At 39.4% G+C, this 27,547-nt stretch overlaps 1 protein-coding gene across 1 annotated transcript in view; it reads right to left on the reverse strand.

Annotated features, from left to right (window-relative positions):
* Positions 1-13,712: 13,712 nt before the first annotated feature.
* The window catches only part of CTNNA3 (catenin alpha 3), a 427,660-nt gene continuing 413,825 nt past the window's right edge, over positions 13,713-27,547 (reverse strand). Inside the window, exons 17-18 of the mRNA XM_018079955.1 lie at positions 25,054-25,188; positions 13,713-15,768 (exon numbers count right to left, since the gene is read on the reverse strand). Coding sequence (XP_017935444.1) covers positions 15,481-15,768; positions 25,054-25,188 — 423 coding nt within the window. The 3' untranslated portion in view covers positions 13,713-15,480. The remainder of the gene's footprint in view (positions 15,769-25,053; positions 25,189-27,547) is intronic.

Consider the following 27,547-nt stretch of genomic DNA (forward strand, 5'->3'; position numbering starts at 1 on the left):
CCCCTTAAATTGCCTTCCATTCGCTCACTGAAAGCCACATTCTGTTGGAGAAAGATTTGGACTGATTTGAATAGAGAAGAATGGTAAAACTGTGAAAATGGATTAGTAATTAGACTTTGCAAGGTGTGTGCATTGAAGTAGTAAGTCAGAGCTGTATTCAAGTAATACTACAATCAGAAATATATCTTGACTTCGAAATAACTATTTCTGCTGTAAAAACTGCTACTCTGTGTGTATTTATACGTGCACTCTCTCCCCTCTCCCTGTGTCTTCTCAACCTTCAAATTTTCTAGGTCATTCTTTGTCTTTTTGCTGGTTTAAGTATAGGTAGTTTGAAAGTTTTATGTTTCTAAAATTTCCATTTAATGTAGAGCTCAAAGGCTAACTGGAATTATCTTAGACTGTATTATGGGCAAAATACACTTCAAAGTAATTTTCATATAGGTTAGCTCAATAAAAATGACTCTTGCACTTTAAAAAGGAGTGCATGTTCCATCATAACTCCTTATTTCTCTCAGGATTTAGGTTTATCAGCCAAATAAGGTAAAGCAAGTGCTTCTGGAGACACAAATTTATCATTGTTTATATGGTTTTGTTGCATATGACAATTACTAAAATTTCCAAGGTTCATAATTAATAATGCTGGCACTGAGAAAGAGGGAGAAAAGTAATCAGGAGAGGTAACATTGAAACCAAGTAAGACTGGTAAGGAGAAAGGCTACTTGAGGAAGAGTCATTAAAAATAGCCAGCACGGAGACATTTTCATATTAATCTCAATAAAAATAAATCTTGAAGATGACAGCTGAGAATTGAAGCATTGGAGTCAAGAAAATGTCTCAGGAATAACTAAGTTGGAAAAAAAAAGGAGGGGATATGTTTAAAAATCTTAACAGCTGAGAATCAGTAAGTTAATATATTATACAAAGTTTTTTCACAACCTCAGTTGCTATTATGGGATTAAATCAAGACTGCTTACAACAGATAAAGTGTTGTATAATTTTATTTATAAGAAACCCTCGGCCTCTTTCTCACCATCTGTAAAAGATATATATTAAAGGATTTACAGTTTTGTATAAATTTAAGAGACAACAGGACATCATCTTTTTACAACTTGTTAATAATATGGGTGGTTTACAGTTTTTCAAAAAAGCAACATTATTTTCATCAGCAGTCTGCCTCCTCAGACACTGTCTGTCCAACTCTTAGGACAGCAGTGGGAATGCTTAGTTCTGTTTTAAACCAGAATTTCTAAAATACTGACCATTAGAACAGGCATGGTAGATATATTTTATTCTTCAATATAACGTAAGTTGGCTACAGCTACTTCGATAGATAGGGGCAACCATATTAATATTGAATATTAACAGGATGCCAGTTGTCACTCACTGTTTGGTCTCTTCAAGACCAAAGGCACAGGACTTCCTTAACAAGTCTTTCAAAGCAGTTGGACAAGCACACATTCAGCAATGTTCTCCGTGGGGCACAATAGCATTGTAAGCACTGGCACCATGATTTTTTAAAGGCAACTTTGTATTTTGCTCTTTTGTTTTCTGATTGTCATGCAATTGGTCAGCCTTCAGTGTATCCACTTCATTCACAAAAATACCAAATGTTGCACAACTGGCAGGTACCCAAGATCTTGGATGTCCCTGGAAGCTAAAATAGCTCTTCTTCTTACAGCTTAATTTAAGAGCCCTCACATACTGTCATGTGTATCCTACCTTTCTTCTCACTGAGAGAATTCAACTCTTCCATTTTAAAAATATTTTGCATATATTTTAATTATCATAGATGAGTCATGTACTTTTCCTCTGCTTCACAATGCAGCAAAACTCCACATGCTTTCACTAAGAATTTACCTTGATGAAGCAAATCACAAGTTGCCGAAAGACATTTTAAGTTTGCAATATCATAGAGAAGTTTCTTCCATACATTTATCTATGTATGACTTGCAAAGTCTTTTTTTAAAAATTTATTAATTAATTTCTTTATGATATTAAGAAACCTGCTTTTTCTAATCTTAATTCAATCTTTCTTATGTTGCAGTGCCTTTTCAATTCCAGCTTTGGTGTTGCTGAATATTTTGTTTGCTAATTGTAGTGCTGAAGGTATGGAATCTTTAACCAATAGGGCATTTCCTCAGTATGTTTAACAAGCAAATTCAAAGCTCTTTCTAAACACTAAGTACTTTGAATTTCTGCCATCTTGCTCTGCTTCTTCTCCCTCAAAACAGGTAAGAGTTTCATTTTTTTTATTGCAGTCTATTCTATACTGCTCAGAATTTATTCTTTACTGCAAGAACATCTCATTTGTTGTCCAGTCATCAGAGAATCATCAGAGAATGAAGACCTGCCACGTCACATTAAGGCACATTCCTTTTACCTTACCTTCTCTTATGAGGGATTTCATCTGAACTTTTGGTTTATATGTGGCTGGTTTTCAGCTGAAATATGTTCTCCATGGCTTTATTTTGGTTTTTGTATGTGTGTGAAACAATGTATTGAATAAAGTTCATTTAACTTCGGAGACAGTTGGAAAAATGAGCATGGTGATATTATAATTTCCTAATACTTAGTTACAGCAATTAAGGCATCCCAGCAATGGTGGAGTGACTGTTTACTTTCATGAGGAACTATATATAGTTCTTGTATATATATATATATATATATATTGCCTATATATTCCTAAAAAGAGAGAGAAAAATTATTTAAGGTGCAGACATATGGAGTAAAAATAACCCGTACAAATGGTTGCAATGTCAAAATTACTATTTTTGCTTTACTCTTTAAATTTAATTTTAATGACTTTACAGAAATCAATTATATACATTTTATAATCACATCACTTGTGTTGCCTTATAATAAATCTCAGAAAGGCCAAGTGGCTTTCCTAAGGTCATATGTAAAAAAAAAATGAGACAAGAGTGTCAAATTATACCTCATTTTCTGGACAAAAAATAAGGAGCTTAATTGGAAAAACCTTGCTACAGAATAAAACTTAGATAAATTGTGTGCATATTAAAAATTAAGCATAAAATCTAACACAGATCTGGTTATTCTTTGTATAGTCTTGTTAACGTGAAAATAAGTGCATGTGGGCAGAACAGACAGACAAGGACTCATTTATTCCAATGTCTCCCTCCTCCAACAGTATTAAACAGAATAGGGTGAAAAATTCTTCTACTGTACTGCAATGTTAGCACAAAAATCAATTTCTTTTGCTTGGGAGATGCCAGGTGCTTTCTGAATATGGTACTAAGTGATCCTGCAAAGATAGTGGAAAAACTGAAAGGGATGTCAGGAGAAAATCCATCTTTAGAGGAAAAATCAATGGGTTTAGTTCATTTCAATTTCTTATTTTGCAAACTTCATTATGTCCAATTCTATTATAAAAATCCAGTCTCTCAATCTAGCAAATAATTGGAAGAAGAAAGTTCAACTGGGTTAGATAATTAATTTATCTAAGTCTTCAAATGTTGCCATCATGTTTCAGTAAAATATAACAAAATTACAGAAGCTGATATTATCAGTCCAGATAAAGTCTTGTGTGGAAAAGACTTATCCAAGTCAGTCATTCTTGCCTGTACTTTGTATAAATTCATACTAGACTAATTTGTCACCACCAAAACAATTTAAATGTTTGCAGGAGTTCACACAGTTCCAATATACTTCCAGTCTAGCTGTTCCTAATCCGTTCCTCTGTTGGAATAATGCACACTACACCTTAGGAGGCAAGACATGGCCTGCTGCTTATGTGGCCCAACAAAACATGCAGTAAAATTATCTTAATTTTGAGACAGAGTACACAAATCCTGGCTTTGTTTTGCTGCCATGCATTTAGTAGGAATCCTTGTTATGTCCATATTTTGCTCTCCTGCAACAAAATGTCCACAGTTGTCCCGTTCCTACCCAATTATTCTACTCCTGTGAGATAATACAAAGTTGTTTTGGTGTGCCTGAAAGCTGGGAACACAGTCCCCTCGGGTGCCTTCCTGCTCCTGGAAACTGGAGCAGCATGAGGTCAGTTGGGCAGGAGTGGGAGGCTGGGTGGAAGCTCACAGACCACTCCCGAGCTGCAGGAGGAGACGCTCTTCCAGTCATCTCCCTTCTCCTGCTCACTTCAGGCAGGCACTAACATTTTGAAAGCTCCTTTAAGTCTTCCTTAACATGTGTTAGAGAAACATGGTAAGATTACCAAATATGCTAGAGGAAGGACTTTCCCTTCTTCTCAGGAAGCAAATGGTTTCTGCTCACAGTTGGTTGCTTGGCACGGGAGATCTTGGGAGGATTGCCTATGTCCTACTGGCATTGTGACGAAGAGCAATAGGCAATGGCCCTTTTCCTATGCCAGGTGTTTCTTAGAACTGCCCTGCAATGTTGCATATCTGTTACATCCTTACTTATCTGGCTAAGAGAGAAATAAAGTGGCTCCCTCAGAGAGGTAGAAGGAATGAAATAAAAAATAATTTTAAAAATAAAAATAATAATAATAATAATATAATTAAAAACAAACAAAAACCAAACAACCAACCAAACAAAGTAAAACTCTGTTCTGGAAAGAGTTAAACTTTCAGTGATCACAGAATACTGAAACTCAGAGACAGCTACAGAAGTAAGCACTGACAGAGAGGTGGTCGAAGTCTTTTAGAAATTTCTTATTATCCCCTTGTTGCTGTAACTCTCAGGTTCCTTTGAGACCTTGTTGTGTTAGCTTATCTAACAAGGGGTTGCAGTGCAGTGGCTTCAGGGGTCCAGTGAAGAATTCCTATTTTTAAAGGAGAAATCTTATTTTTATCCTCTCTTTCTAAAATTCTTCTTTTGTTTTTTGACACGTGGTTTGCCATCTGTTCTCAGAGCACACAAGTTTAGGGATGGGAGATTAAAGACAATAACCTTTTTCTAAAGAAGGGATTGCTGTTGCCAAATTACAGATCAGAGGGAGAGAAGTTTTTGGCCACTGCAGTTAGTTTGTTGACTTTGCAAGTGGAGCCTGCCCTCTTTGCAGTCTAAGGTTATGAGTGTTTTGTAAGGTCTTCTGTATGTGCTGCTTTAATTCTTTATTATTTTGCTGCTAATCCCTCTTTTATCCTCCCTTTAGATATCAGAATCTTTAGGCTTTCCAGTGGGCAATTAACACAGCTTGCCAAAACAGCTTGCCACTTCAGTAAAAAAACAAAAGTTGGAGTCTTACTGCCGGGGAGGCTGTGCTGTGAATGATTAAAATTAGGCTGAAGCTGGTCAGTGGATCTTTTATTTATTTATGGAGACCTATTTGTAAGGGAAAAAAGATCTCTTGAAGAAATATGGGGAGTTTACATCTACCTGCTTCTGCCAGGTTAGAAAAGCAGGAGGGCATGAGCAGGGCAGGATCATATGGATTTGACAAGAGGTAGAAAGACCTTTCACTCCATAGGCAGGGAGAGGTTTCAGGTAAATATTGGAGCTGTATAAATAACAGCAGCACTAAAAGCAGACCAAAGTGCTCTGACTGCTGTCCCAGCTCACCTGCTTCTGGTAGGTTTGCTCATTAGGTTACTTTTTGTCCAGTACTTAAGGATGTGACAGTCCTAACACTGCCTTTTTCCTTGGTGAAAAAGCAAAGTGTCCCTTGAATCCCTTCTTTACAGAGCAATTCAGTTAAAGTGAATTTAGGAAGGAGATTGGTGGTTACTTTCAAAATCTTTACTCTGTGCTGATAATTGGTGGCCTCGAAACGCTGAGTACAAGGTGGGCTCATGTAGGAGACTCCATACAGAGATGGGTTTTTTCAGAGGCATTTCTGGAGGAAAATAGCACTTTGCTTCCTTGGGAAACGCTGATTTAACTTCTGGTTTGTAATTCCATTGTTTTCATGTTATGTCATTACATGTCCAGCTCCAAGGGGTCTTACTGATCCTGAGTCTGGTTAGGGACTGAATTTCCAAAAAAACAAACTTCTGTTTTGATAAGAAGCTGAACCCATTTTATTCTGAGAACTATATCTAGGAATATCCAGTGATAGGCAGTGTCTTACATACAAACTGAAAAGGCAAAATAGAATATAGAATGTCTGGGACAAGAAGAGCGAATACAGAATAGTTTGGCAGTTTTGAGTCTTGAATGTCATTCCAGTGACAAGGTTGCCTACACTCTATTTTTAGCCAAGATTTTGGTTTTAATTCATAGTAACTGTTTCAGATGAAACATCTTGAACGGATAAACTTGCTGAAATGTTAGTACATTTGTACAGGTTGTATTCCTTCCAGAGCCCTGAGAACAAGAGGTTCTTCTGGGAGGAAGATAAGGAAGAATAGTCGGGGGACAGGATGCTGGGAGAAGTCATGGAGTCACAGAATATGCTGAGTTGGAAGAGACCCAAAAGGATCATGGAGTTCAACCCTTGGCCCTGCACAGGACCATTCCCAAGAGTCACAGCATGTGCCTGGGAGTATCATCCAAATGCCTCTTGAACTGTCACTTGGTGCCATGACCCCTGCCCTGGGGAGCCTGTTTCAGTGCCCAACCACCCTCTAAGCTGGACCTTCTTTGTAATATCCAACCTAAACCTCCTCTGACACAACTTCAGGCCATTCCCTCAGATCCTGTCACTGATCCCCACAGAGCAGAGCTCAGTGCCTGCCCCTCCTCATCCCCTCACAAGGAAGTTGTAACTGCAGTGAGGTCTCCCCTCAGCCTCATCTTCTCCAGCTGAACACACCAAGTGCCCTCAGCTGCTTCTCATATGGCTTCCCCTCCAGGCCCTTCACCATCTTCATTGCCCTGCTTTATACACTCTCTAATGTCTTAATATCTTTCTTATATACTACCTGTGCCCAAAACTGCCCCAGTGTTGCAGGTGAGGCCTCCCCAGATCAGAGCAGAGCAGGACAATCCCCTCCCTGGCCAGCTGGCGATGCTTTGCCCGATGCCCCCCAGGACAGGGTTGGCCCTCCCGGCTGCCAGGGCACTGCTGACTCATGGACAACTGGCCATCAACCAGGACCCCCAGGGCCCTTTCCTGGCACTGTTTTCCAGCCTCTCATTCCCCAGTCTGTCCGTCCATCCAGGGTTGGCCCATCCCAGGGCGGAATCCGGCACTTCCCTTGTTGAGCTTCCTCTGGTTGGTGATTGCCCAGTTCTGGGATCTGTCCAGGTCTCTCTGCAGGGCCTCCCTGCCCTCAAGGGAGTCAACAGCTCCTCCCAGTTTTGTGTTATCTGCCGACTTGCTCATTGTCCCTTCCAGTCCTGCATCCAAGTCACTGATGAAGACGTTGGAGAGCACAGGGCCCAACATGGAGCCCTGTGGAAGCCCACTAGTGACGGGTCACCAGTCCGGTGTTAAGCATCTTAGTCACTCTCATTTTCATAACAACTCCTTGTCTTGAAATTGCATTGGCTTGTGTAATGTTTGCAGTTAGGCAAAGATGATTACAGTGGAATTAGAGTTCATCATTAGCCAGAAGGTTGTCTTGTTTCACTTTTTTATATTTTACTAAATATGAATATTCTATTCAAACTCTTCAAAGGTTTGTAGACATATTTCGTCTGTGTTGTCTTTAAGTACTGTGGGTTTAAGTTCCAGTTTACTTTCTGACTGACTAGGCGTAGTTGCTATACTTTTGCCATAAGTTGCATTTTTTTTCCTGTCAGAAAACTAAGGTTACATTCACATACTTCTGATAATCCTGGTTATGAATTTTAACCAATTTTGTTTATCAATAGCTAAATATTACATAATTACATAAATATGTTATTCATATTTTAAAAATGTATTATAGTATGAATGCATTACTAATGTGTTTTGCAATAGATATAAAGTATATAATAAATAAGTAAATTATATCATTATATAAATAAGTTAAATGATAGAGAAAGAGTTATTTTTCAGTCAGGTCAGGGCAAAGATCAGCTAAGCATTAAGGCAACCAGATCAAGGGCAAATAGTGTGCATGTGGTCTTCCTCTGTTTGTATTTACTTTATTTGTATATGAAATTTGTATAGTCCACATAGAATCACACAATGTTAAAGGGTTGGAATGGACCTTAAAGATCATCTAGTCCCAACCCCCCTGCCATGGTAGGGACCCCTCCCACTGGGTTGTTCAAGGCCTTATCCAGTCTGGCTTTGAACACTGCCAGGGTTGGGCCTGTTCCCTGTCTCACCACTCTCACAGCAAAATATTTCTTCCTAATATCTAACCTAAATTTCCTCTCTTTAAATTTGTACCCAACATGTAAAGTAGCAGAGCTTCCCACTCTGGTGAGATTGCTCACCAGGAGTGAAATCTTAGTCATAAGATCCCACTTTATTTTGACACATTTTCTGTACTGACCCCTATAACTTGCGGGTAATGGATGTTTCTCTTGGTAACTGCTGATTCCTGGGACAAGTTGTTACCTAAACATGCCTAGCTTTGCAGCATGGCCTTGATTCAGCAAAGCACTTACACACAATCTTCAGGCCAGGCCTGCTGAACAGATCATTTAAGCACAGGTTTAATTATATTGTTTGCAGTGCTGGCAGACCCATGAGAGTTCTTCTCAGTGGGATTCATCGCTCAGGCTCGCTATGATGAAATGAGGTATTATATGTTGGAAGGTGAAGAAGGTTTACATACACCTACCTAACATTTCACCTAAAGTTTGCATGTTGGAGGGAATAATACATCTGAAGTGTCTAATTCCTTTTTTCATTACAACAAACTACATGAGTCTGTTAAAAAAAAAAAATCAAACCAACAAAGAAGTGAGGAGTCTAGAATATGTTATCCAGTAACTTGGCACGATGCCTGTTTAACTAAGTCTGTATCCATTGTCTAGGCAGAATATTCCTTTTGAGTTTTTGTGAAGTCTGCTTATATTAAAGTCAAATACGGATGATAATAAGATTTAATTAGTACTCCAAAAGTGTAGTCTTTAAGTCTTGAGTGCCTTTTTCAGTCTTCCTTCATTGGAAATAAGTTTTGGAAAGTTTAGATACTTGGTGAAAAATTTGATGCCAAAGTGTGGGTCTCATAGCTAAATGTGTTTGGATAACCAGTCCTGTTTAGATGAAAAGGAGGACTTTATACCCTGCTACTTTTTAGGAAAAAGTAGCAGGGTATAAAGTTTCTGGATGAGGAATTAAGATTTGGCCAGAAAAGGGGCTATATAAAAAACCTCTCGCAAATTGTTCCATTTAAAATATGGCTGAACCTGCTTTTGTTAACAAAAGAGACATACTGTTTCACCCAATAAGTAGCCAGCCAGAATTAATTGGCAGAAAACCCTTTGCAGAATGACACACATCTCTTAATGCCCAAGTCACAAGTGGAGGATGTATTCCATGTGATAAGTACCTTAAGCAAAAACACAGGAAGAGTTGCTCACATTCTCTGCTTTCTACCTTGGAAAATCAAAGCACATGAATTTATTTTAGCACATTCAGACTCTAACAATCCACTTAGCAGTGAAAAAGAGAGCTGCTTGGGAGTGGTAATACTGTGTTAATGAAAAACAATATTGTAAGGGCTCTTACACTCAGGAACAATTTTCTTTGTATTCCTTCTTTTGTTGTGTATTTTCTATCTGTTCTATTCTGCTGTTAATATTTTAGGAGGTGATGGGAAGGTTTGTTTGTCATATATTTTGCTTGCAGTGGACTCATGTATTATTGGCTGTCAGTTTTGGTGCTCAGCTGCTGGTGATGCAGAAAATTAATAGAGTCTTCAGCCCAGGCAGGATGATAACAGAGTGCTGGGGGATGTGCCATCCCCACCCATGTGACTCAATAGCTCACACTACCAATAAGCTGTTTGCCCTTTGGAGTGCTGTATTAATAACCTTCATATTTTGTATGTTGGTATTTTAAAGTTGGCCCTGACATGCCTAAATAAAGACAAGTTGCTAAAAATGCAGCAAAAGGAAAGGGCAAGGAAGACATATTTTCTTTTGGGGAGCATATCTCTTTACTGATGGTGTGCTTGTTACCTGTTCAAAAGCAAACTTCAAGGTGATGAATCAGTTTTAGCCCGTCTGAATGAGGGACAACATTTTTAGAGAGCTGCTGCAGAAGAAGGACTACAGTAACTACTGTCAAGGGGATATTTTCCCACTGAACTCAGAATAGCTGTGCTGATTTAACTGGCTGCTGAGCTGGCCACACACCATTTGTCCTTGTTCTTCTGTTGTAGTGTTTTGAGAAGAAGAAATAGTGAAATGGGATCTTGGGTGATGGGGGTGGGGGTGCTGAAAACTTTCATGCTGTTAAAAAAATTGCAGAGTCCAGGACAGAAGACAGGAAGTTAATGCTGAGGGACAGCACAGATATCACAGTGATATGAGAATAGGATAGAGGGAAACTAAAAGGTGGATCAGAAGGGAACAGGACAGGTGGGTACAAAAAATGCCGGGAAGTTGTGGGGAATTGATTTTTTTTTTTGGCTAATCTTTCATACCAGCCAGCCAAGTACCTCTGTGGAGCCATTGAGGACCCACTCTCAATTAAATTCCTGAACATCATATGAGCTCTGGCTTCTCTGAAGGACACAGAGTCTGCACCGTGTAGGTACGGTGTGTCAGATGATGAACACTTATAAAAGGTGTTAGTCCAAGAAAATCCATTCCCACACCTGACCGTAAGGGGCAAAATACAGAAAGCTGGGAAAGCAGCCGCCTCCCAGATGTGTAGGGCTTCAGCTGCTGGTGCTTAGAGAGAAACCCTGCCAAGACAGTTTGAATATTTGTGTGACTAGATAATATCTACACAGAACGTTCCATCTGCAGGGCCGTTTCCTTTCCTTTAGAAGAGGGCTTAGCTATGGCTGTGAAACAGTCACTGCTGAGCAGAGGAATATGGTACAAACCATGCAACATTTTTGCACCCAATATTTGCACAAGAAGCAGTGGAAATGGTTAACTCCCTGTTTCTCCTGGTTGCTGCTTGGTCAAGCTCTGAGAGACCTCAGTGAGGGTTTGGGCTTTGCAGCTTGCCAGGAGTGAGGTCCTTAGTACCTCAAAAAAAAGTAAGTAAGTTAAAATAATAACTTGCAACTTGCTCTTAGGAAGGTTAGCAGTGTGTGCATCAGTTTCTGTAAGGTAACATCTGGGTGGATAATGCAAAATTTATATTTAGCTCAGCTGCACTTAGGAGCAAGTTTAGGACAGAGAAAAGAGAGGACTAAATTGGATTTGTAGAGGGAATGGAAAGCAGAGAAGAGCCTTTTCTTTGCTCCTTGTAAAGCCTTCGCTCCGGAGAATTTCTGCTTTCCTGGACAAATCGTTCCTTTGAATGATTTTAGCTTCTGCATCAGAGAAGCTAAAAAACTCCACCAAAAACCTTAGTTTTCTTCCTTTCGCCCATCCTCTCAGCTCAGAACAGAGTACCGTGCTGGCTGGTTGGGCATGGTACTCTGTTCTGCATTTTGGAAGACTGGGAGTCATTTCCTATCCTGTTTCCATCTAATGAGGGAGCTCTGGGAACTAAGCAGCCCAAGCACATACCAGCAGGCCTGCTGGAGCACTTAGCACCAGCTCCTTTAACATCCTGCCTCCCTGAGAGAGCAGTGCCAGAAAGCCAGGCTGCCCCACAGCTCATGAGCTGCCGGACTGTTTTTGGCTGCTGTTGAGTCATTTGCTGTCTTCTGTGAAAACAGAGAATCACAGCAGAAAAATCAATGGCTGTAAAATGACCAGGCTGATAAAAGACTTGAGAGTCCAGAGGAAACATCATCCTGCACGACAAGGCATCTCTGAAGTGTCCATCCTGCTGAAACACGGTTGTTTTCATCATCAGGAAGTACAACATGAATATTTCCTATCCTGTAAAAACTCCTTAAACATAAAATTGCTAGATACACCTCTTGAAGTGCAAGCTTTCATCTTAACTATTGCTTGTATGCCGGAGTCAAAAATTGGTCCCTCAGCTTTCAGTTCCTTGTACAATAGCAGCACATTTCTCCTGTTGAACACAGACAACAGGGGCTTTAAAGCATTTTCATGGTTTGTTTGCCATTTCTGCTTTGGGTGTATTTTCTTTTTCTTTATGCCAAAAAGAGTTTCCACAAAATTGTAGTTTATTATTTGAAAGGTGATATTTTTCAGTGAAGCAACACAACACAAAATCCACGACTTTTTAATCAACAGTGTTGGTGTATTTTCTTCCCTTTAAGAATTAGTTCTGCAAAAAAACAAGCCCAGTAACCACCTTAGGAGAAAGAGTAAACCAGTTCTAATGATCTCCCAGGGAAACCAAAAATGAAGTGCATAGCATCATTTGCTTGATCTTCAATTATTATTTAATTATCCTGCTGATGGGCTCCTAAATTGTCTCTATTGGACAATTTCAGATGACTGCTTTTGTTATTCACTTTTTCTCAAATGCTTCAACTGTGGACTCGCAGAAAAAAAAAAAAGAACACAAACCACCTTTCAAAAAGAGATACAGACCTGTAAAAACCCTGTTAAAACATCATGATCCTAAGCTGCTTGGTTGTGTTCTTCAGCAGAGATGCAGCTTTAGGGCTTCCTAAGTGGTATCAAAGTTAATTTGGGGGGAAAAGTACATTGGTGTGAGTGCACCTTCCCTTCAAAGCCCAGCCAGTTTCCCTTACGCACCAGGAATGGCTCACTAAGTTGAGGCAATAATGAAGTACTGAGCTATGCTCAGCACAGTCTGCAATGTCAGAAGCTGTTGTTTGCAGATTAGAATTGCTAAATACTAAAGGAAGCGAGAACAGCAGTAATAAGAGCAGAGTGACACAACTAAGCTGTTTATTAAAAAGAAAATAAAAAATTCATCAGCTTTGAGATTCATGGAAATGATGCGAGTGTGTCCTCTTGTACTAATGTGCTTCAACAACAACAGTCTGTCTCATTTTTTAGTGCTCTAGCGAAATTTTTTATATCAAATTGCCTTCAATGATCCATCATTACTTCATAATGTGGTAATGGTAAGAGACCAAAGCAGGCTAATGAAATAATCCAAGCTGCTGAGGTGGGAAAGCCTCTCAAAGCTGCAGCTGAGAGCAGAATTTTCAAGGCTGATACACCACGGACAAACACAGAGGCAAGGCAGGAACAACAGAGTGAAAAGCTACGCTCTGGAACCTGGGGCTAGGAAGGAATGAGTAGGTTGCAGGATGAATTGACTAGCTGCTTTTGAATAAAACTTACTGAGCAGTACATCCCCCTTCAGAATTACCAGTAGTGGCAGGGAAGTGGTGGTTCCCTGCTTCCCTGAGTGGGTCATAAGCTCATACACTGGGCTTTCTACAGCTCCAGGACTTCTTATCCCTCTGCCTCCTTAGCCAGGAATAAACTTTATGTTTTCATTTGGTATTGAACTTTACCCAAGAGAAAAAGCCTGGATATAATTAACTTATCATTCTTTTGTCTCTTTTCCAAAACCAGCAGTGTTTTTTTGATTTTTGTGTTCATTTAGAGGTGGGTTTTTTTTGCCTAATATATTCCTATGTTGAGATCAAACTGGCGACCGAGTATGGCCAGGAGAAAAGTGGCATTGCAGGAAGGAGCATTAAATTAAGCAGTAAAGTGTACTTTAGTGATACTAATGCTAGAAAAACTCTCACTTAAAGCAGACTAATAGAGTACATGTGGTGCGCTGGAAGGCTGGTGCTCCTATTAGTAAACCTGACAGGCTTCTGAACTGGGTTTTGGAGACCAAAGATAAGACACATTGGAAAAAAAAAATCCCACAAGACTAAAGACCTTTTATCAGTGGTGCATGTGCTTTTTTATTAATAATACAATAACAAGGCATTAGTTACAAATGTTTGGTATCAAGGTGACCTGTATCCTGACAGACATGAGGGTTTAAAGACAGTAACACCTGCTGGCTCTGTCACCCTAAGAGTATTAGCAAAGCCCAATACATATTACTAAGAGCTTCATGCAAACACACTGGAGGGAACTTTAGTTGGCAAGAGGTGATTTTCTTTCAAACTTCTCCTTTGGTTTCATTTAACAGACAGCAAAGTTTGGGAAGGTGGAATCATCACCTAGAACATTTTTAATTCATGAGCACTATAGGTTTCATGGAGTTCCTTAATTAACAGCCTAGAAATTGTACTGCCCCACCATCCTGAGCTTAGAAACAGAGCAGCCCCCAAGAGGAAAGGCACCATTTATGGTTATTTTTGCTGCCCACACTGTGCCAGGTCAGGGCACTGATGTGCAAAGCATGGTAATAAATGACATGGAGCAGCAGCCCATAGTCTGGAGCTGCCTCACAAAGGCAGTGAGTGACACATCATGAAGTTCTGGCCTTTTAGGGAGCCCTTTCACCTTAGCAAATGCAAAAAAAAACCATAGCAAGGGATTTACTGAATTGCCAGGCAAAGACATTCTGAGTAACAAGGGTAGCGTGGGAGAACTTCATGACATGGCAGGGAAGGCAAGTTAGATTCTTCAGAAAAAAAATTGTCCAAGTGGATTTCAGATTCAAATGGATTTAGAAACATTATATTTCTCTTAAGTTGCAGAGGTCTGGACTAACAGCTTTTACCTTCATTATGTAGTTTGAGACAAGAGTGCAGCCATTCAGCAGGTCACTTACCAGCACAGTCCTGCATTTAGGACTCTACTGTCATAAGAAAAGTAGCTTAAATCCCTACAGTTACCTTGCAAAAATCTCACCATTCTTAAGATCCAAGATGTGTATTTCACACACTGATCTCATTTCATGTTTGTTCTTTTGTGCAGCAATTAGAAAAGTTTTGTTGTTAATGTCTGATTTATCTGAACTACCGAATACAACAGCCAGCAGATTTCTTAGGGCTCACAGGGAGCAGAACACAGATCCATGTTAATGCTTCCTAAGGCCCTTTAAAGAGCTGTCATTATTGCTGTGTTGCAGTCAGTGCTTTTTTTATTACATTAGTACATCCACATTGTTATAATACTTTGTGTGTTTCATCAAACATTTTCAGACTTAGATTTCCAAGGCTCAGCCTTAGCCAAGGGGATGTCTTTAGATGTTTCAGTGTAGACCCCAGTTTAGGGCCCAGACTCTCAGTTCACATCAAATCATGACTTGATCATGGTGTAATGATGCCGAGCAAGGATCTGGCCCTGTGGCACTGTGTTTAAAAAGCTGTATGTCATAAAATACATACTGTTTAGTAGTGGCCACACTCATCCCTGGCACAGGAACACCTAAAGCCTCATGAATGCAGTATGATTCTGGGCATGTTGGCACATTGCTTCCTCCTTTCCAGCTACAGCACAGTCCCAAAGTGCATCACTAAAAGTGCTCTGTTGAAAACAGGCCAGTGCAAAAACATGAGAGTTTGTCACTGCAAGAAAATGGTTTTTGTTTGTCTTTTTTTTTTTCAACTGTGTGCTTTTAATTAATCCAACAGCATTTTCAAATAATTTAAGCAAGTGTTATCTTACAGAATTAGAGAAAAGCAAAACATTAACATATATAATTATTAAATAAGTGGAGGAAAAGATGAAAAATCATCAACAATTCAAGATAGGAACACACAAAGTGGCAAAATATTAGACTATTTCTCTGCCTCTAAATTCACTCATGACTTGAACAGGATGGATTCTCTTCTTTGCAGAACCTTTTCTGACAGCGGCATAGATTTCTTCTGGCTTCTCTCTTTTAATGAGGGGCTTCTTCTCTGGAGCCTTCATTCTCCACATGACAACTGGATGTCGTGGGCCAGTGGGACTCTGAATCTTGATAATCTTTGTGGATGCAATATAGGACATCTTCACTGTCTGCACCACAGCATTCATTAGATTTTTAGCGGCCTGAATTAGCGAAGTGACGCTGTCCAACTGTAACAAGGAAAGGACACATCAACCTGGGAAATTGGTGTGCTTTTAATCACAGCATCAGCAGGAATAAACAACAATTAAAAAATAAGGCTACCATACTAAATCCTAATTTCCTTACTTTCCCTTGGTGTGTTTGATCACTATATCCATGTTCCCCCGCTCAGATTTAAAGTGATATACAGAAATTTGTGCTGGTGGAATATATGAAGGCTTATGTAGACAATGTTAATAGTTTTCTTGGTTTTTAATGTGAATTCACCATGCTTGTCCACAGAGTTTCACTGCAATTACTACTGGTGGTTAATGAAACCAATTCAAAGAAGAGCTGTGAAAATCTAACCCATTACTTCCACACATGCTCATGAGCAATGCTGGGATACTACAAAGTGCCTGGATTTGTCAGGAGCCAAGTCAGCAGCCAAGAGCTGTAAGGGTAATTAAGAGTAGGATAGCACACAGAAATCACAGTGACTGTGTGGCCTCTCCAGCTGCTTACAGAGTGCCAACCTAAGAGGCAGAATGTAGAACAAACTAATCCCCATCACTGCTACCACCTTCAGCAGCACACAACACAGGCATGCAAGAGGTACAGCAAAGGTATTTTCCATCAGTACTCATGGAAACACAAAACAGTAACACAGAGGAAGCTCTCTATGGTTTGGATGTTAAAAATAGCAGGACTAATCTATATAAATGGAGAGCCTACAATTCACCTTCTAAACATCTCATTTGTTGAAGCATTTGCCTTCTGTAAAAGCACTGAGGCCAGTTCTCTAAAGGGCCATGAGTTTGTGCTTTGCCATCCAACCCAAGCCCACAGCCTAAGGCAACATAGCTTTGCAAACTGAGTCATTAGGAAAGGTTAAAGGGCTTCTCCCCTTTGCCAGGTCAACTGAATTGATCACGTTCTCAACTGGAGCATGCTATTGTCTGTCTTCATTGTCTTTGGGTAACACTTAGGAACACATGCTGGTTGTGTAACACAAATGCAAATAAGGCAGAAATAAAAAATACAGCCAAGTGTCTGGATTCAGTTGCAATTTGGAATCACAGGAAAACCCTCCAGTTAACACAACACTTACTGCTCCTCTCTGGAAGTGCCAAAAAAAAATACCCCTTGCTACTCCCACCCCACCTCACAGTTAAAACAGTTAGAGGCCTGGTTGAATGCACACCTATGTGTGATGGCAAACTGAAATTACCTCTGTGCTCCAAGAAAAGGTGTTAAATTTACCAGATGGTTGCTAAAGTTCACTCCTTGTTGGAGCGTGGGAGCTTTCTACAAAGGACAGTCTGTAAGAGCCCTGTGATCTGTGCAGGGCAGTGTGTGGCCATCACATTGTGGGGGTTGTGGGTTATAAACTGAATTAGGGAAGCCACTCAGCTCAGCTTGGCAGGACAGCACAGCTCCTATGAAACCATTTGACATGAAGTTCAAAGCACATGCTGACCCCCAAGCCTAATTTCAAATACTGCCTTTAAACCTAACATTTTACAAACTTCCAGGCTGTCAGTAAGGTTTCTGCTCACAGGCCCTGTCCTTACACTCCTGACAAGTCTGCAGTTCCCAGCACATCCATTTTTCTAGGGATGCTGACTGGGGTGTAGCAGTAGCTCTGTGGCAGATGAACTCAAGTCCTGGCCAAATTTCACACTGCTGAATACTGTCACAATAAATTTACTTGATGAGAAGGAGAGAGACAAAAGTTCACATGAACTTCTTTCTTTCCTGCTAACCAGAGGATTAATTATAACAGACACACCCATGCATACACACACAAAATTTTTTTATTAATTGAATTAACACTGACAACACTGACAACACTGTAGTCTTCACAGTTTCTTAAAAGCTTTGAATAATCTTTTTGCCTCCCTAAACAGTCAATATGTACACACTCACTTTTCTAGCACTGGCAGTATAGCAACACCAAGGTGAAACTGTTGGGTGAAAGGAAAAGATAGCTTTGGTTCTATTGTAGACTTAAAAGGCAGTTTTTCACCTTGAAGTTTGTCAGTGGTTGTAAGTGTTCCACCTTTTTAAAGCCGTGTTAGAGGCACACGAGGAGAATGACAGGCTGGGCAGCAAGATGGGCTGGGGTGTCAGTGGCAGGTCCAGTGAAAGCTGCTCCAGGAGTAGGGAAAAAAAAAATCTGTTTGCATGGAAGGGAAAAGGCTTCTAGAAGAAATTGGCAGCATCCAGGCAGGATAAAGGTCATCACAAAACTTCAGTTGTTTTTTTATTGTGACTTCAGTGTAACTGTGAAACATGGATAATGAAATGGGATCCTTTCAGGTGAGCATTACAATTTACTTGGCCTTTCCTCTCCTGTGGAAACTGAACAGTTACCACCTTGTTCTGGCATCTGGGGCTCCTTTAACCAAATGCTTGTGGTTCTGAAACAGTCCACAGCTCCCTCACCCCACCACCGTGATCAAGAAATTTTTATGTCTTAAACTATAATCATATATATCTACTATAAACAACAAATAAACTTCATGGGCCCCTAATTTTGATGAGGTTATAACTGGAAACCAATATGTGGAATGTCAGCCTCACAGTCTGACACGGGCTCTGGGAGTGCACACCTGCCAAGTCCAGCATTTTAAACGCTAAAGCTCCAAAGACTGACTTCCAAACCCAATTGTACCGAACTGAGGTGGCTGAGTTCCACTTGTCATGCCAGAGGAACCAAACTCTTTAAGCTCTACAAAAGATGCCCTGAGATACAAACAGGCTTGCAGATACCTAAACCAAAGATATAAGAAATAGCTGCTGAAGGGCAGATGACCTACAGACTACTAAGGATGTTTAAATAAGGGGAGTGCAGTTTAAATTAGGGTGCTGCAGCTACCACAGGGATGGAGTGGGTGGGTGTGTAGGTGGTGTATGTCAGGACAGGCAGCAATCCACATTAATTCTACTTTCCTCTTGGCGTAGGCAGTGAGACACAGGGAGATTCAGTTAATGCTACCCTTCAGGCTCTGTCCACATTACTTGCAGCATCCTACTGCCCATATTTTCCCCTCAGCTTCCTGGATGCATCTCACACTTGTCTTCTAAACAGGAAGGCGGTGGCGGTGGTGGTGGGGATATTAATGGCATCCAATATTTTGGAGAAGCTTTTAAAAGATGTTCTTGGACATGTACTATGGATTACAAGAATCAAGCCATACATTGAATCTTTTTTTCTGTCTCTAGAGAGCAGCTGTTTTTATACCTCAATGCCAGTAGCATTATAGAATTTGGTGGAAACCTGTTGTTCTTCTGTAAAACTGATGTACTCAAGGGCTGTCTTCGCTTGGATGCTTTTATCTCAGATATTCAGCAGGCTCTTCAAGGTCTCATATCCAGGAAAATTGATGAAATGAAACTTGGCATAAATGAAAGACTGATAAAATATTCATTGAACGTTTAAATTCATTTCATTTACAGAAATGTAGCTGCAAACTCCTCAATGCACAGCAAGTGGTACATAAAGATTCAGTAGCAAAACAAACAAAACAACCCCAAACGAAAAGCTGTTTTATTTTTGCCTGACTCCACTTTTACTCTTTCAGCATTTTCCATGGAGATGCAACATTCCAGCCTCCACATTTCACAGGTCTGACTCTGTCAGTTAAGATAGTAATTCATTAAAGGCTTTAGGAAAAACATCCTTTGCCATATCTTTACTCACCTGTCCTGTTATTTTCCATTGCAAAACAAACACAGAATGATTCTATAACAGTGATTATAGAACCACACTGGGGTGAAACACAGAAGATATAGACCTGATCATATTTTTTTACCCAAGCCCCACCACCACTACCAAAAATCCTACTGGTAACCCTCCTGCTGAAATGGACTCTCATCTCCAGCACTTTTACTCTTCCTCTGCAATGAGTCCTGAATGCAAGTAAGCAAAGTCTCCAATGAGTAATAAAGCTGAAGAAAAGGGAGTTTAGGGGGAAAAAAAGTAATTTTTAAAGTTTATTTTCAATTTGTTTACATGCATTGTATTTTTCTCATTTTTGGTAAAATAATTTCATGTCTTGGCAGTAGTAGCAACCCATTACTGTAATAAAATATTGAACAGTATAATAACTGGTATGGCCAGTTATTTTTAATATTCAGAGTGACTAGGAGAATTGTGACTTAGAATTTGAAGAAACTCTTTTGCTGTTGAAATATTTTCTGTTCAGTGCACTAAGAAATGCTTGCCTTGTCATGCGTCACCAGGAGTCGTTTCTGTAGCAGTTAAATACAAAATTTCCCTACTCCCAAAGCACCTAAATAAGCCAGTGTCCCACTCCCATTCTTCGCATAGATTTCAGGTGCTGCCTCTTTGCCATAAAGAAGTGACAGCCTTTATTCCTTCCTTCTGGAATAAAGCTGTGAGGGACTGCACAAAACAGTCCTCACAAAGCATTGGACATGTACAGTACCAGTGTTTGGAGCCCCAGTTGGGACACCCCGACTGCTGTGCTCTGAGCATTCTTGTTTTCTTTACAGGGAACTAAGGTTTTGCTATTTGAGAACAGATTATCAGTTGGCTGTTTACCATCTCCCAAGTTGTTTTTGCAGTTCAACCAGACTTTTGGATTTTGTACAGGTGGGAGCTGAGAACTGAATATGAAATACACAGTTCTTTTGTCAGCATTTGAAGCCTGAACTTAAAATTCTTTTGGAAGCAAGGTCAGTTATTAAAAATTAATCTTAATTGAACCACAAGGTTCATTAAATACATTCCTAGAAGCAAATTTCCTTTGTTACACTATACTGAGAGACTAAGACTGAATTTTTAATTCTTTGACAGCTCAAAAATAACACGAATTCTACATTTCTGTAAAGAGCAGTGAGTGTCTGAGTAGTGCTCCATTTAAGGTAAGGAGTACTTACTACACTGTGCTTTTGATTTTAGTCCTGCTTTTTTTACTATGCTTTTACTATTTGATTTTGTGAATTTCTTTCTTGTGCTTTCACTAAGGTTGCTATATAAAATAAAGTGATTTAATCCCTTAAGATTAAAAGTAGAAGAAAATCCAAATAGGTTAATTATTAAGAGTGAAATCTTGACTGTTGAAGACATCAGAGTTTTTCCTTGTCCTTGGCCAGGATTTGAACACAAGTTACTCGACCTGTTTTCTGAGCCACACTAGTGATAATTTCATTTTAACGGAGATCTTGATGTAGCAGCGACACTAAGAGATGGGTGTTCAAGGAAGCACAGAAAAAAGTTAAAAGAGTCGGAAGCACATCATTTCTTCACACAACTTCATTCAACATACCACTTCATAGATTCAATCCCAGTTCAGGTTGTATAGAAAATAAGCCAAAGGGAGACTTGCCATCGTGATTTTTTTTTTTAATCTGGAAACTGTTCACCTCTGCTTTGCCATGTTCTCCCTTGGGATATTGGAGAGATTTCATCCCCATTCATGGAACTGGCCTCAGGAAATCTGCTTCACCCTTTGGGTTGTTTATTTTCAATGAACTGAGTTTTCCTAAAAATGCAGCAATCCTGTTGGTTATCTATGTCTGTTTGTCCATCCAATGATTGCATTTTATACCTCAAGAGTTTCTGGGGTTTGATCTGTGTTTTACTCATTTTTCAGGTGGGGAAATTGAATATAATGAACTAAATAACCAACCATGACCAGAATCTGCTTCAGGCTAAGTAGGATTCAAAGAACTGAAACTGAGTCCTGTAATTAGACCAGGCCTGTGGCCAAGTTAAATGATAAACAACTTACATTAAGGGCTGTAAAACTGTTCCTATGCAACACCATAATGGAGTAGATGCTTAGCCAGGCAGTTATCTCAGTCCCTCCCAAGTACTCACTTCCAGGGAGGTTTTAAAAAAAAGGGTTCTATCTTTTTTTGAAAACAGGTCTTGAGAAAAATCCTTTATAAAGGATAATATAAATCCTTTCCTTGCTGTTTATGAAGAAATCGAGTGCTTGTCACAATATATTTTACATGCATTGAGGTTCAGAACTATAAAACACATCCAGATTTTTGGTAATTACCAAAGTAATTATTATTAGGAAAAGTAAACTGGCTTGTAGTGTACCTCACCAGCAATACTTGCTACTCCTTTGAATTAGTTCTTCTCAGTAGATGCAGTTAAGAAAGGAACAGTAAATGAGATGCCCGGAATTGACAGGAAAACCTGCTTTGCTTTGCTTCCAAAGGCCAGGAGTTCTATATACACACACCTGCCAGCACATACTAGGCAAAAGTAGAGAAAACTGTAGTGTTATTACATTAAAAAAAACCAACCAAACAGTGAAACATTTCTTCACTTCTCAGTAGAAGAAAATTTTAATATATCAGCTCTTGAGGGCTAACATCAGCTTTTAGAAAATGGATGTTTTAGTATTTTCAGGGTCAGACATCAAAATAAGAAGTCATTTTAAGCATGGTGTAAGGCCCTATAAGTAACCTTCCACCATCCTTTCAAACAAACTGAACTACACGTTCCAATGACGTGGAGGAATACCAACCAGGAGAAACAAACTGGCTGAACAGGGAGCAGTGGACACTCCCCTGATGCACAGAGGCATCAGCTTTGCCAGAACAGCTGCTGTGGACCTAAAGCAAGGCAGAAGGAACGTTTTTCCACTGAAGGTCACGCAGCAGTGAAAGCAGGACAGCAGCACTGAAGGCGGTGGAACAAACCATCTATGTGTAGTAAATGCAGTGGGCTGTAACAGCAGCCCATATTTCAGCAGGACTGCCAGCATGCTGCTTAGTCCTTCATTCCCTCTCTTCAGTCCTACCGGGGCTGCAGCTGAGAAGAGGTTCTGCCCATCTCGACTTCTCTTTTAGGGGGGAAAAGAACGTCTAGAAACCCTAAAAGGAACGGAAATGCACTGCTCCCATCTCCCTTGCCAAAGGAGCAGCTCTTCAGGAGTTGAGCACAGTGCCAGCTCTTCTCCAGCAGCAGCTGAAACCCTCCAAGTGGAGCGAAGGCGTGGAGCCACTTGCCAGCTGCCACAGCGCTCACACATTGGCCAAGACATCACTCTCCTGGGGTATGGATATCCAAGGATTGGGACTGCGTCAGCCAAAGGCCTGGTGGCAGACACCCTGCCTTGTATTTTGCTACCTGCTGCCTTATATTTATAGCTCTGACTGTGTTTTCACCTGCAGCACAGCCTTCAAAGCTGAAGGCCGTTCATAGCGATGCAGGGAACTTTTGATTTAACAGCCATGGGAACTCAGTGGTAACTCAGGAAGTAGAGCAGACATTTAAATCCAGCCTCGAGGCATGAAGTTGGAAGTATTAAAGCACTTACATTTGGCACAAAAGCTGACTTACGTCACTGTTTAAGGTAAAGTCTGGCTCTTGAGATACCAAGAGGAAGAGCTGAAGATAAATGAGACATTTGGAGAAAAACTAGAGTGACAAAGCCTTCAGTGCACAGGTAAGGCTGGCTAACCTGAGAGGGCTTTTCTGTGCCAGTTAGCAAATGTAACTCTGTAACTCTGGATACTGTAACTCTTGAGAACTCTCTCTTCACACATTTCCTTGTTAAGGTCAAAAAGCTCTATCTCCCTTGCCAAATACAATATAAAATGAAATACAGGAAGATAATGAGTATAAACAGCACAAAACAGAATTGCCTGGCATAAGTCAGGGAGAATGATATTAATATGTAAGGATCTGTTAATTTTCTGCTCTGTGATATAATTTGCTTTACTTAAAGCCACTGCTGGGGAAAAAACCCAGCAAACTGGTAGGTAAGGTGCAAGCCTATCACTGTGCAGTACTTGAGAATGAATTATCAGCTTATCTATATAAATGAATGCAATTATTGTCAATCTGCATACTGCAAATGTTACCCCATTATTTTGTGCCTGAAGAGGCACAAATTTATTCCAATTAATAGAAAGAAGTGTCCGTTTCCTGTTTAATCACTCCTAATGAAGATGCAGTGAATCCTTACCATTTTTTCTTGTGCAGCTCACAAACAGGAAATGTAAGCTGCATTATTGAAAAATGTAAGTATTTTATGGGAGCATGAAAGACTAAACACTGATCAAGGAATTATTAATGAGTGATAATAACAAAACTGCAGTGAGTGGAGAATTAGAAGCTAATGATCTACATCTCCTCTTTTTCTGTACATGACCTTTATAACCTCCATAACTGGGGCTCTGACTAGAATGAAGTTACTGGAGCTTGGGGAAGGACAGTGAGAAAGGTGGACTACAAGATTATATGGCCTGAAGTAAAAAAAGCCACTAAATGAGGAGAGAATTCTTAGTTCTCTCCTAAGAGAGAACTTTTAGTTAAGAGAACTCTCAGCTGGATACTCCCCAAAGCATCCCAACTGGCCCAGGCAAACTGGCCTATTTAACCTACGCTAATGATATGGGGGGAGTTATTAATTTTGGGCAAGAAACCCTCCAGGGGAAGTTGTTAGAGGAATGTTACACGGAAGACAAGGTTACAGGGGACACAGCTGAAAAGCAGCTGAAGAAGGTAATGTGGTACCAAGAATTAATGACTATGAACTGTGTTCATGGATTTAAACATACTTTTTCCTATGCATAATGTTTGCTCTTTTTTGTCATGCAGTAAGTCCCAAACTGAGCTGTGCTGGCAGTCAGCAGTACCTCCCCAGCTACAGTGCTTATATAGGTGAGAATACAGAGACATAGGTGCCCTTATACCATGGCACTGCTGACCACTGTTATATCGTCCTAAACAATGTTCATCTGTAATGCCATTTATACCTACTTTACTTGCTCTGCCATAGCATCATCCAGAAGCAGATACTGGTAAGACAGATGATGTGACTTAACACTTAACTCTATTTCAAGCAGATAGATCTACAAATATGGGATAATATATCCTTCATCATTTCCTCCTGACCTGGAAGTACATCTCTGGGGGATTTCTTTTTGTGTTCAGACACACGTATGTGCATATTCCATGTGTGTAAGTAAATGAACCACCATCTTAAAGTGTGTTACAGTACTTAAAACCAAACTACTTCAGAATAACAGTGATAATACATAATATGTTTTGAGAATTAAAAAGAAAAAAAAACAAACAAGTGATTGCTATTCCTTCTAAGCAATTGGTCTTATGCTTCACTGTCTTAGATTCTCTGTATTGTGTATAAAAAACACGAAAAAAAATGAGATTTGAGGCTACATTGGAACATTTCTTGTGGGTCCCTTCCAACTCAGTATATTCTGTGATTCCATGATATTACAAGTACAGGAAAGTCCAAATGAAATGCAACACTTATGTCAATCAAGAGAGTAATTTATACCATTTTTCTACTTACAGCAGACATGATAAGCTCTCCACCAAGATTCTGGATTTCTGCTTTAACTTGACTGCAGATTTTGAGCTGGTGGGAGTAGAGCTTGATCTGTTCTAGGTAAGCCAATAAATCCTGTTTGCACGACTGGTCTGGACACTGAAAAGAACAATTAATAAAGCATTTCAGCAATTGCTGATTCAAACATGTCTCAGGAATCATGTCAATACTTCACTGAGGAGTATTCAAATTGTACATTAATTTAGGCTTGTCTTTCACTGCAGCTGTATCAGGCTGCACAGTTCATTCCTCTTGTGAAGGTTTTTAATGTAATAATTGGAGGATCAGAATAATCTTAGAATTCCTCATATTCCCTTTTAACACTGCTGCACTTGCCTTAGCAATATTTCTAAACACATTCTTTACTGTATGGAATAATTACTTTTCCTTCAATTCCACAGAGGCTGTGTTTTTTATTTAAGAAAATACCTACATTAACAGTGATGTGGGGAATATAAACATGCATTTTGTGGGCAAATGTAAACATAGACGCAGAGACAAGTTAACATTTATATATTATGCTTTATCTTGTAATATGAACTATGGGGGTTTTTTGTGTTCCATCCAGAGTGAATTCAACTCAATCCACAGATCATCTGTATCAGTGGGAACAGGATCATCTGTATCAGTGGGAACAGGAAAATAAAGTCTTACAGAAAACTCATTGATTGCAATACTTCTAACACCACAGATTTTTTTCCCTAATATTATTTTTTTAAATAAAAGTAGGGTCTTTCCAACCTCATTTTTGTGAACTGCCAAAATACAGGGAGTACTTGGAGGGGAAATATTGCTTTGAGGTACCAAAGGCCATGTACGTGTTTGTTCTGAAGCTGCTTCTCACTGCTCTGGCAGAATAAAGGCATCTTCAGGGGAATAGTGAGTCCCTATTTTGCTACCACAGCTGTAAAAATTAAGTGTGATAAATAAGCAATGGATCCCTACAGTTTTTCAGAGATGTGTTTTTAGCCTGTGTGCTGTACTTACATAATAAATACAGTCACTTTTTTCTGATAGGAAACTGTGTTCAGCTTTGTATATTAAAAAAACAAATATACATTCCCACCAACCACTGTGTTGACTGTCAATGATCAGTCAACAATCTATGCTTTTATATTTATGGTTTTATTTAAACTTTTGACCTTATGGAATTGTGGTCAATGGACTTAAATCAAAAACCTGCCAGAAGTCAGCAAAAGCACCAATTCTACTTAATTCATAAAATGTTTTATCTACTGGCTTTGCTGAAGAAACCTGGTATATGTTTAAAGGGGTAGCGTGACAATGCTATCTTCGTGGCTATGCAATATGTTTGCTTAAGCAAACAAGGTCATGCTTTAGACTTAGGAAAACATAAGAGTAAATAAGGAAGGCCAGACTGAACAATTTAAAATTAAGTAATACAACTTGGGTATCAGTCCTTACAGTGTGTTCTGCTACATCTGTTACTAAAATGTTTTCTGTGCTTTGACACAGAACAAAACTTGTTTTGTTCTTTGTTTTTAGAACAAAAACAGAAGTCTTTCTTGACATCTTCTCTTGCTGCGTGTGACATTTTCAAAGTGTTAGCATGTATACTAAAATATGTCTTTGTTTCTTCCTTACTCAGCACTGCTTTAAGAACTGTCCAAATCAATATTTAAATACTGGTATTTCATTGACTGCTTAGAAAACACTAATTGTGTATTTTATTTTAATTAGTAAAAATTTATACTTCCAGTCAAATACTACGGTAATACCTCTAAGCATCAGAATTAATTATATCAACATGAAGTGTATTCCTGGAAAGATATTCTTTCTCCTCCCTTTTTTTCTTTCCTTAACTACACTGTGACTTTGTCCTCTCAGCCAGAAAAACTCAATATATAGGGTGGTAGGGTGGTAATATGCCAATATAGTGTCTCATGCACTTAAAACAGTGACAATGTCAATTAGAGAAGTTCAGTGACAAGAATAATTATTATATAGTACTCTTTTATATAATAATATTGTCAGGCTTGTCACATTTACTATCTTCCTTACATAGCATTAGAGAAGAAATGTGTACCATTTTAGGAATTCTAAAGATGATATGAACCAAAGTCTGGGAAATGGCCACTCAAGAACAAGACCTTGAGGTCAAAATAGTTCTATGAGAACACTGTTTCAAGGCCAGGAGCATTCAAAACAACAAATGCTTGGCCTTAAATAGGAAAAGTCTTCTGAAACGTAATAATGCAACTGTACAACTCTGTGGCATACCCACAGCTTTACCACCCTGAGTAGATACAGTGCATCTTTCCCCTCCAATGCCCACACCAAGGCACATAAGAAGGACAAGAAAGATTTTAATGGATACAGGTATTCTTTCCTCCATTACAAATCCAAGGGGTTATTGAAAGTAATTAGACTGTGTTCAAAACAAAGGAAACGGTTTTTAACACTGGGTGTTAAGTTGCAGAAATTTTTGGTACAGAAT

Source organism: Manacus vitellinus, unplaced genomic scaffold (assembly GCF_001715985.3).
Source record: "Manacus vitellinus isolate BGI_N305 unplaced genomic scaffold, ASM171598v3 scaffold_48_pilon, whole genome shotgun sequence".
In the NCBI taxonomy this organism is placed as follows: domain Eukaryota; kingdom Metazoa; phylum Chordata; class Aves; order Passeriformes; family Pipridae; genus Manacus; species Manacus vitellinus.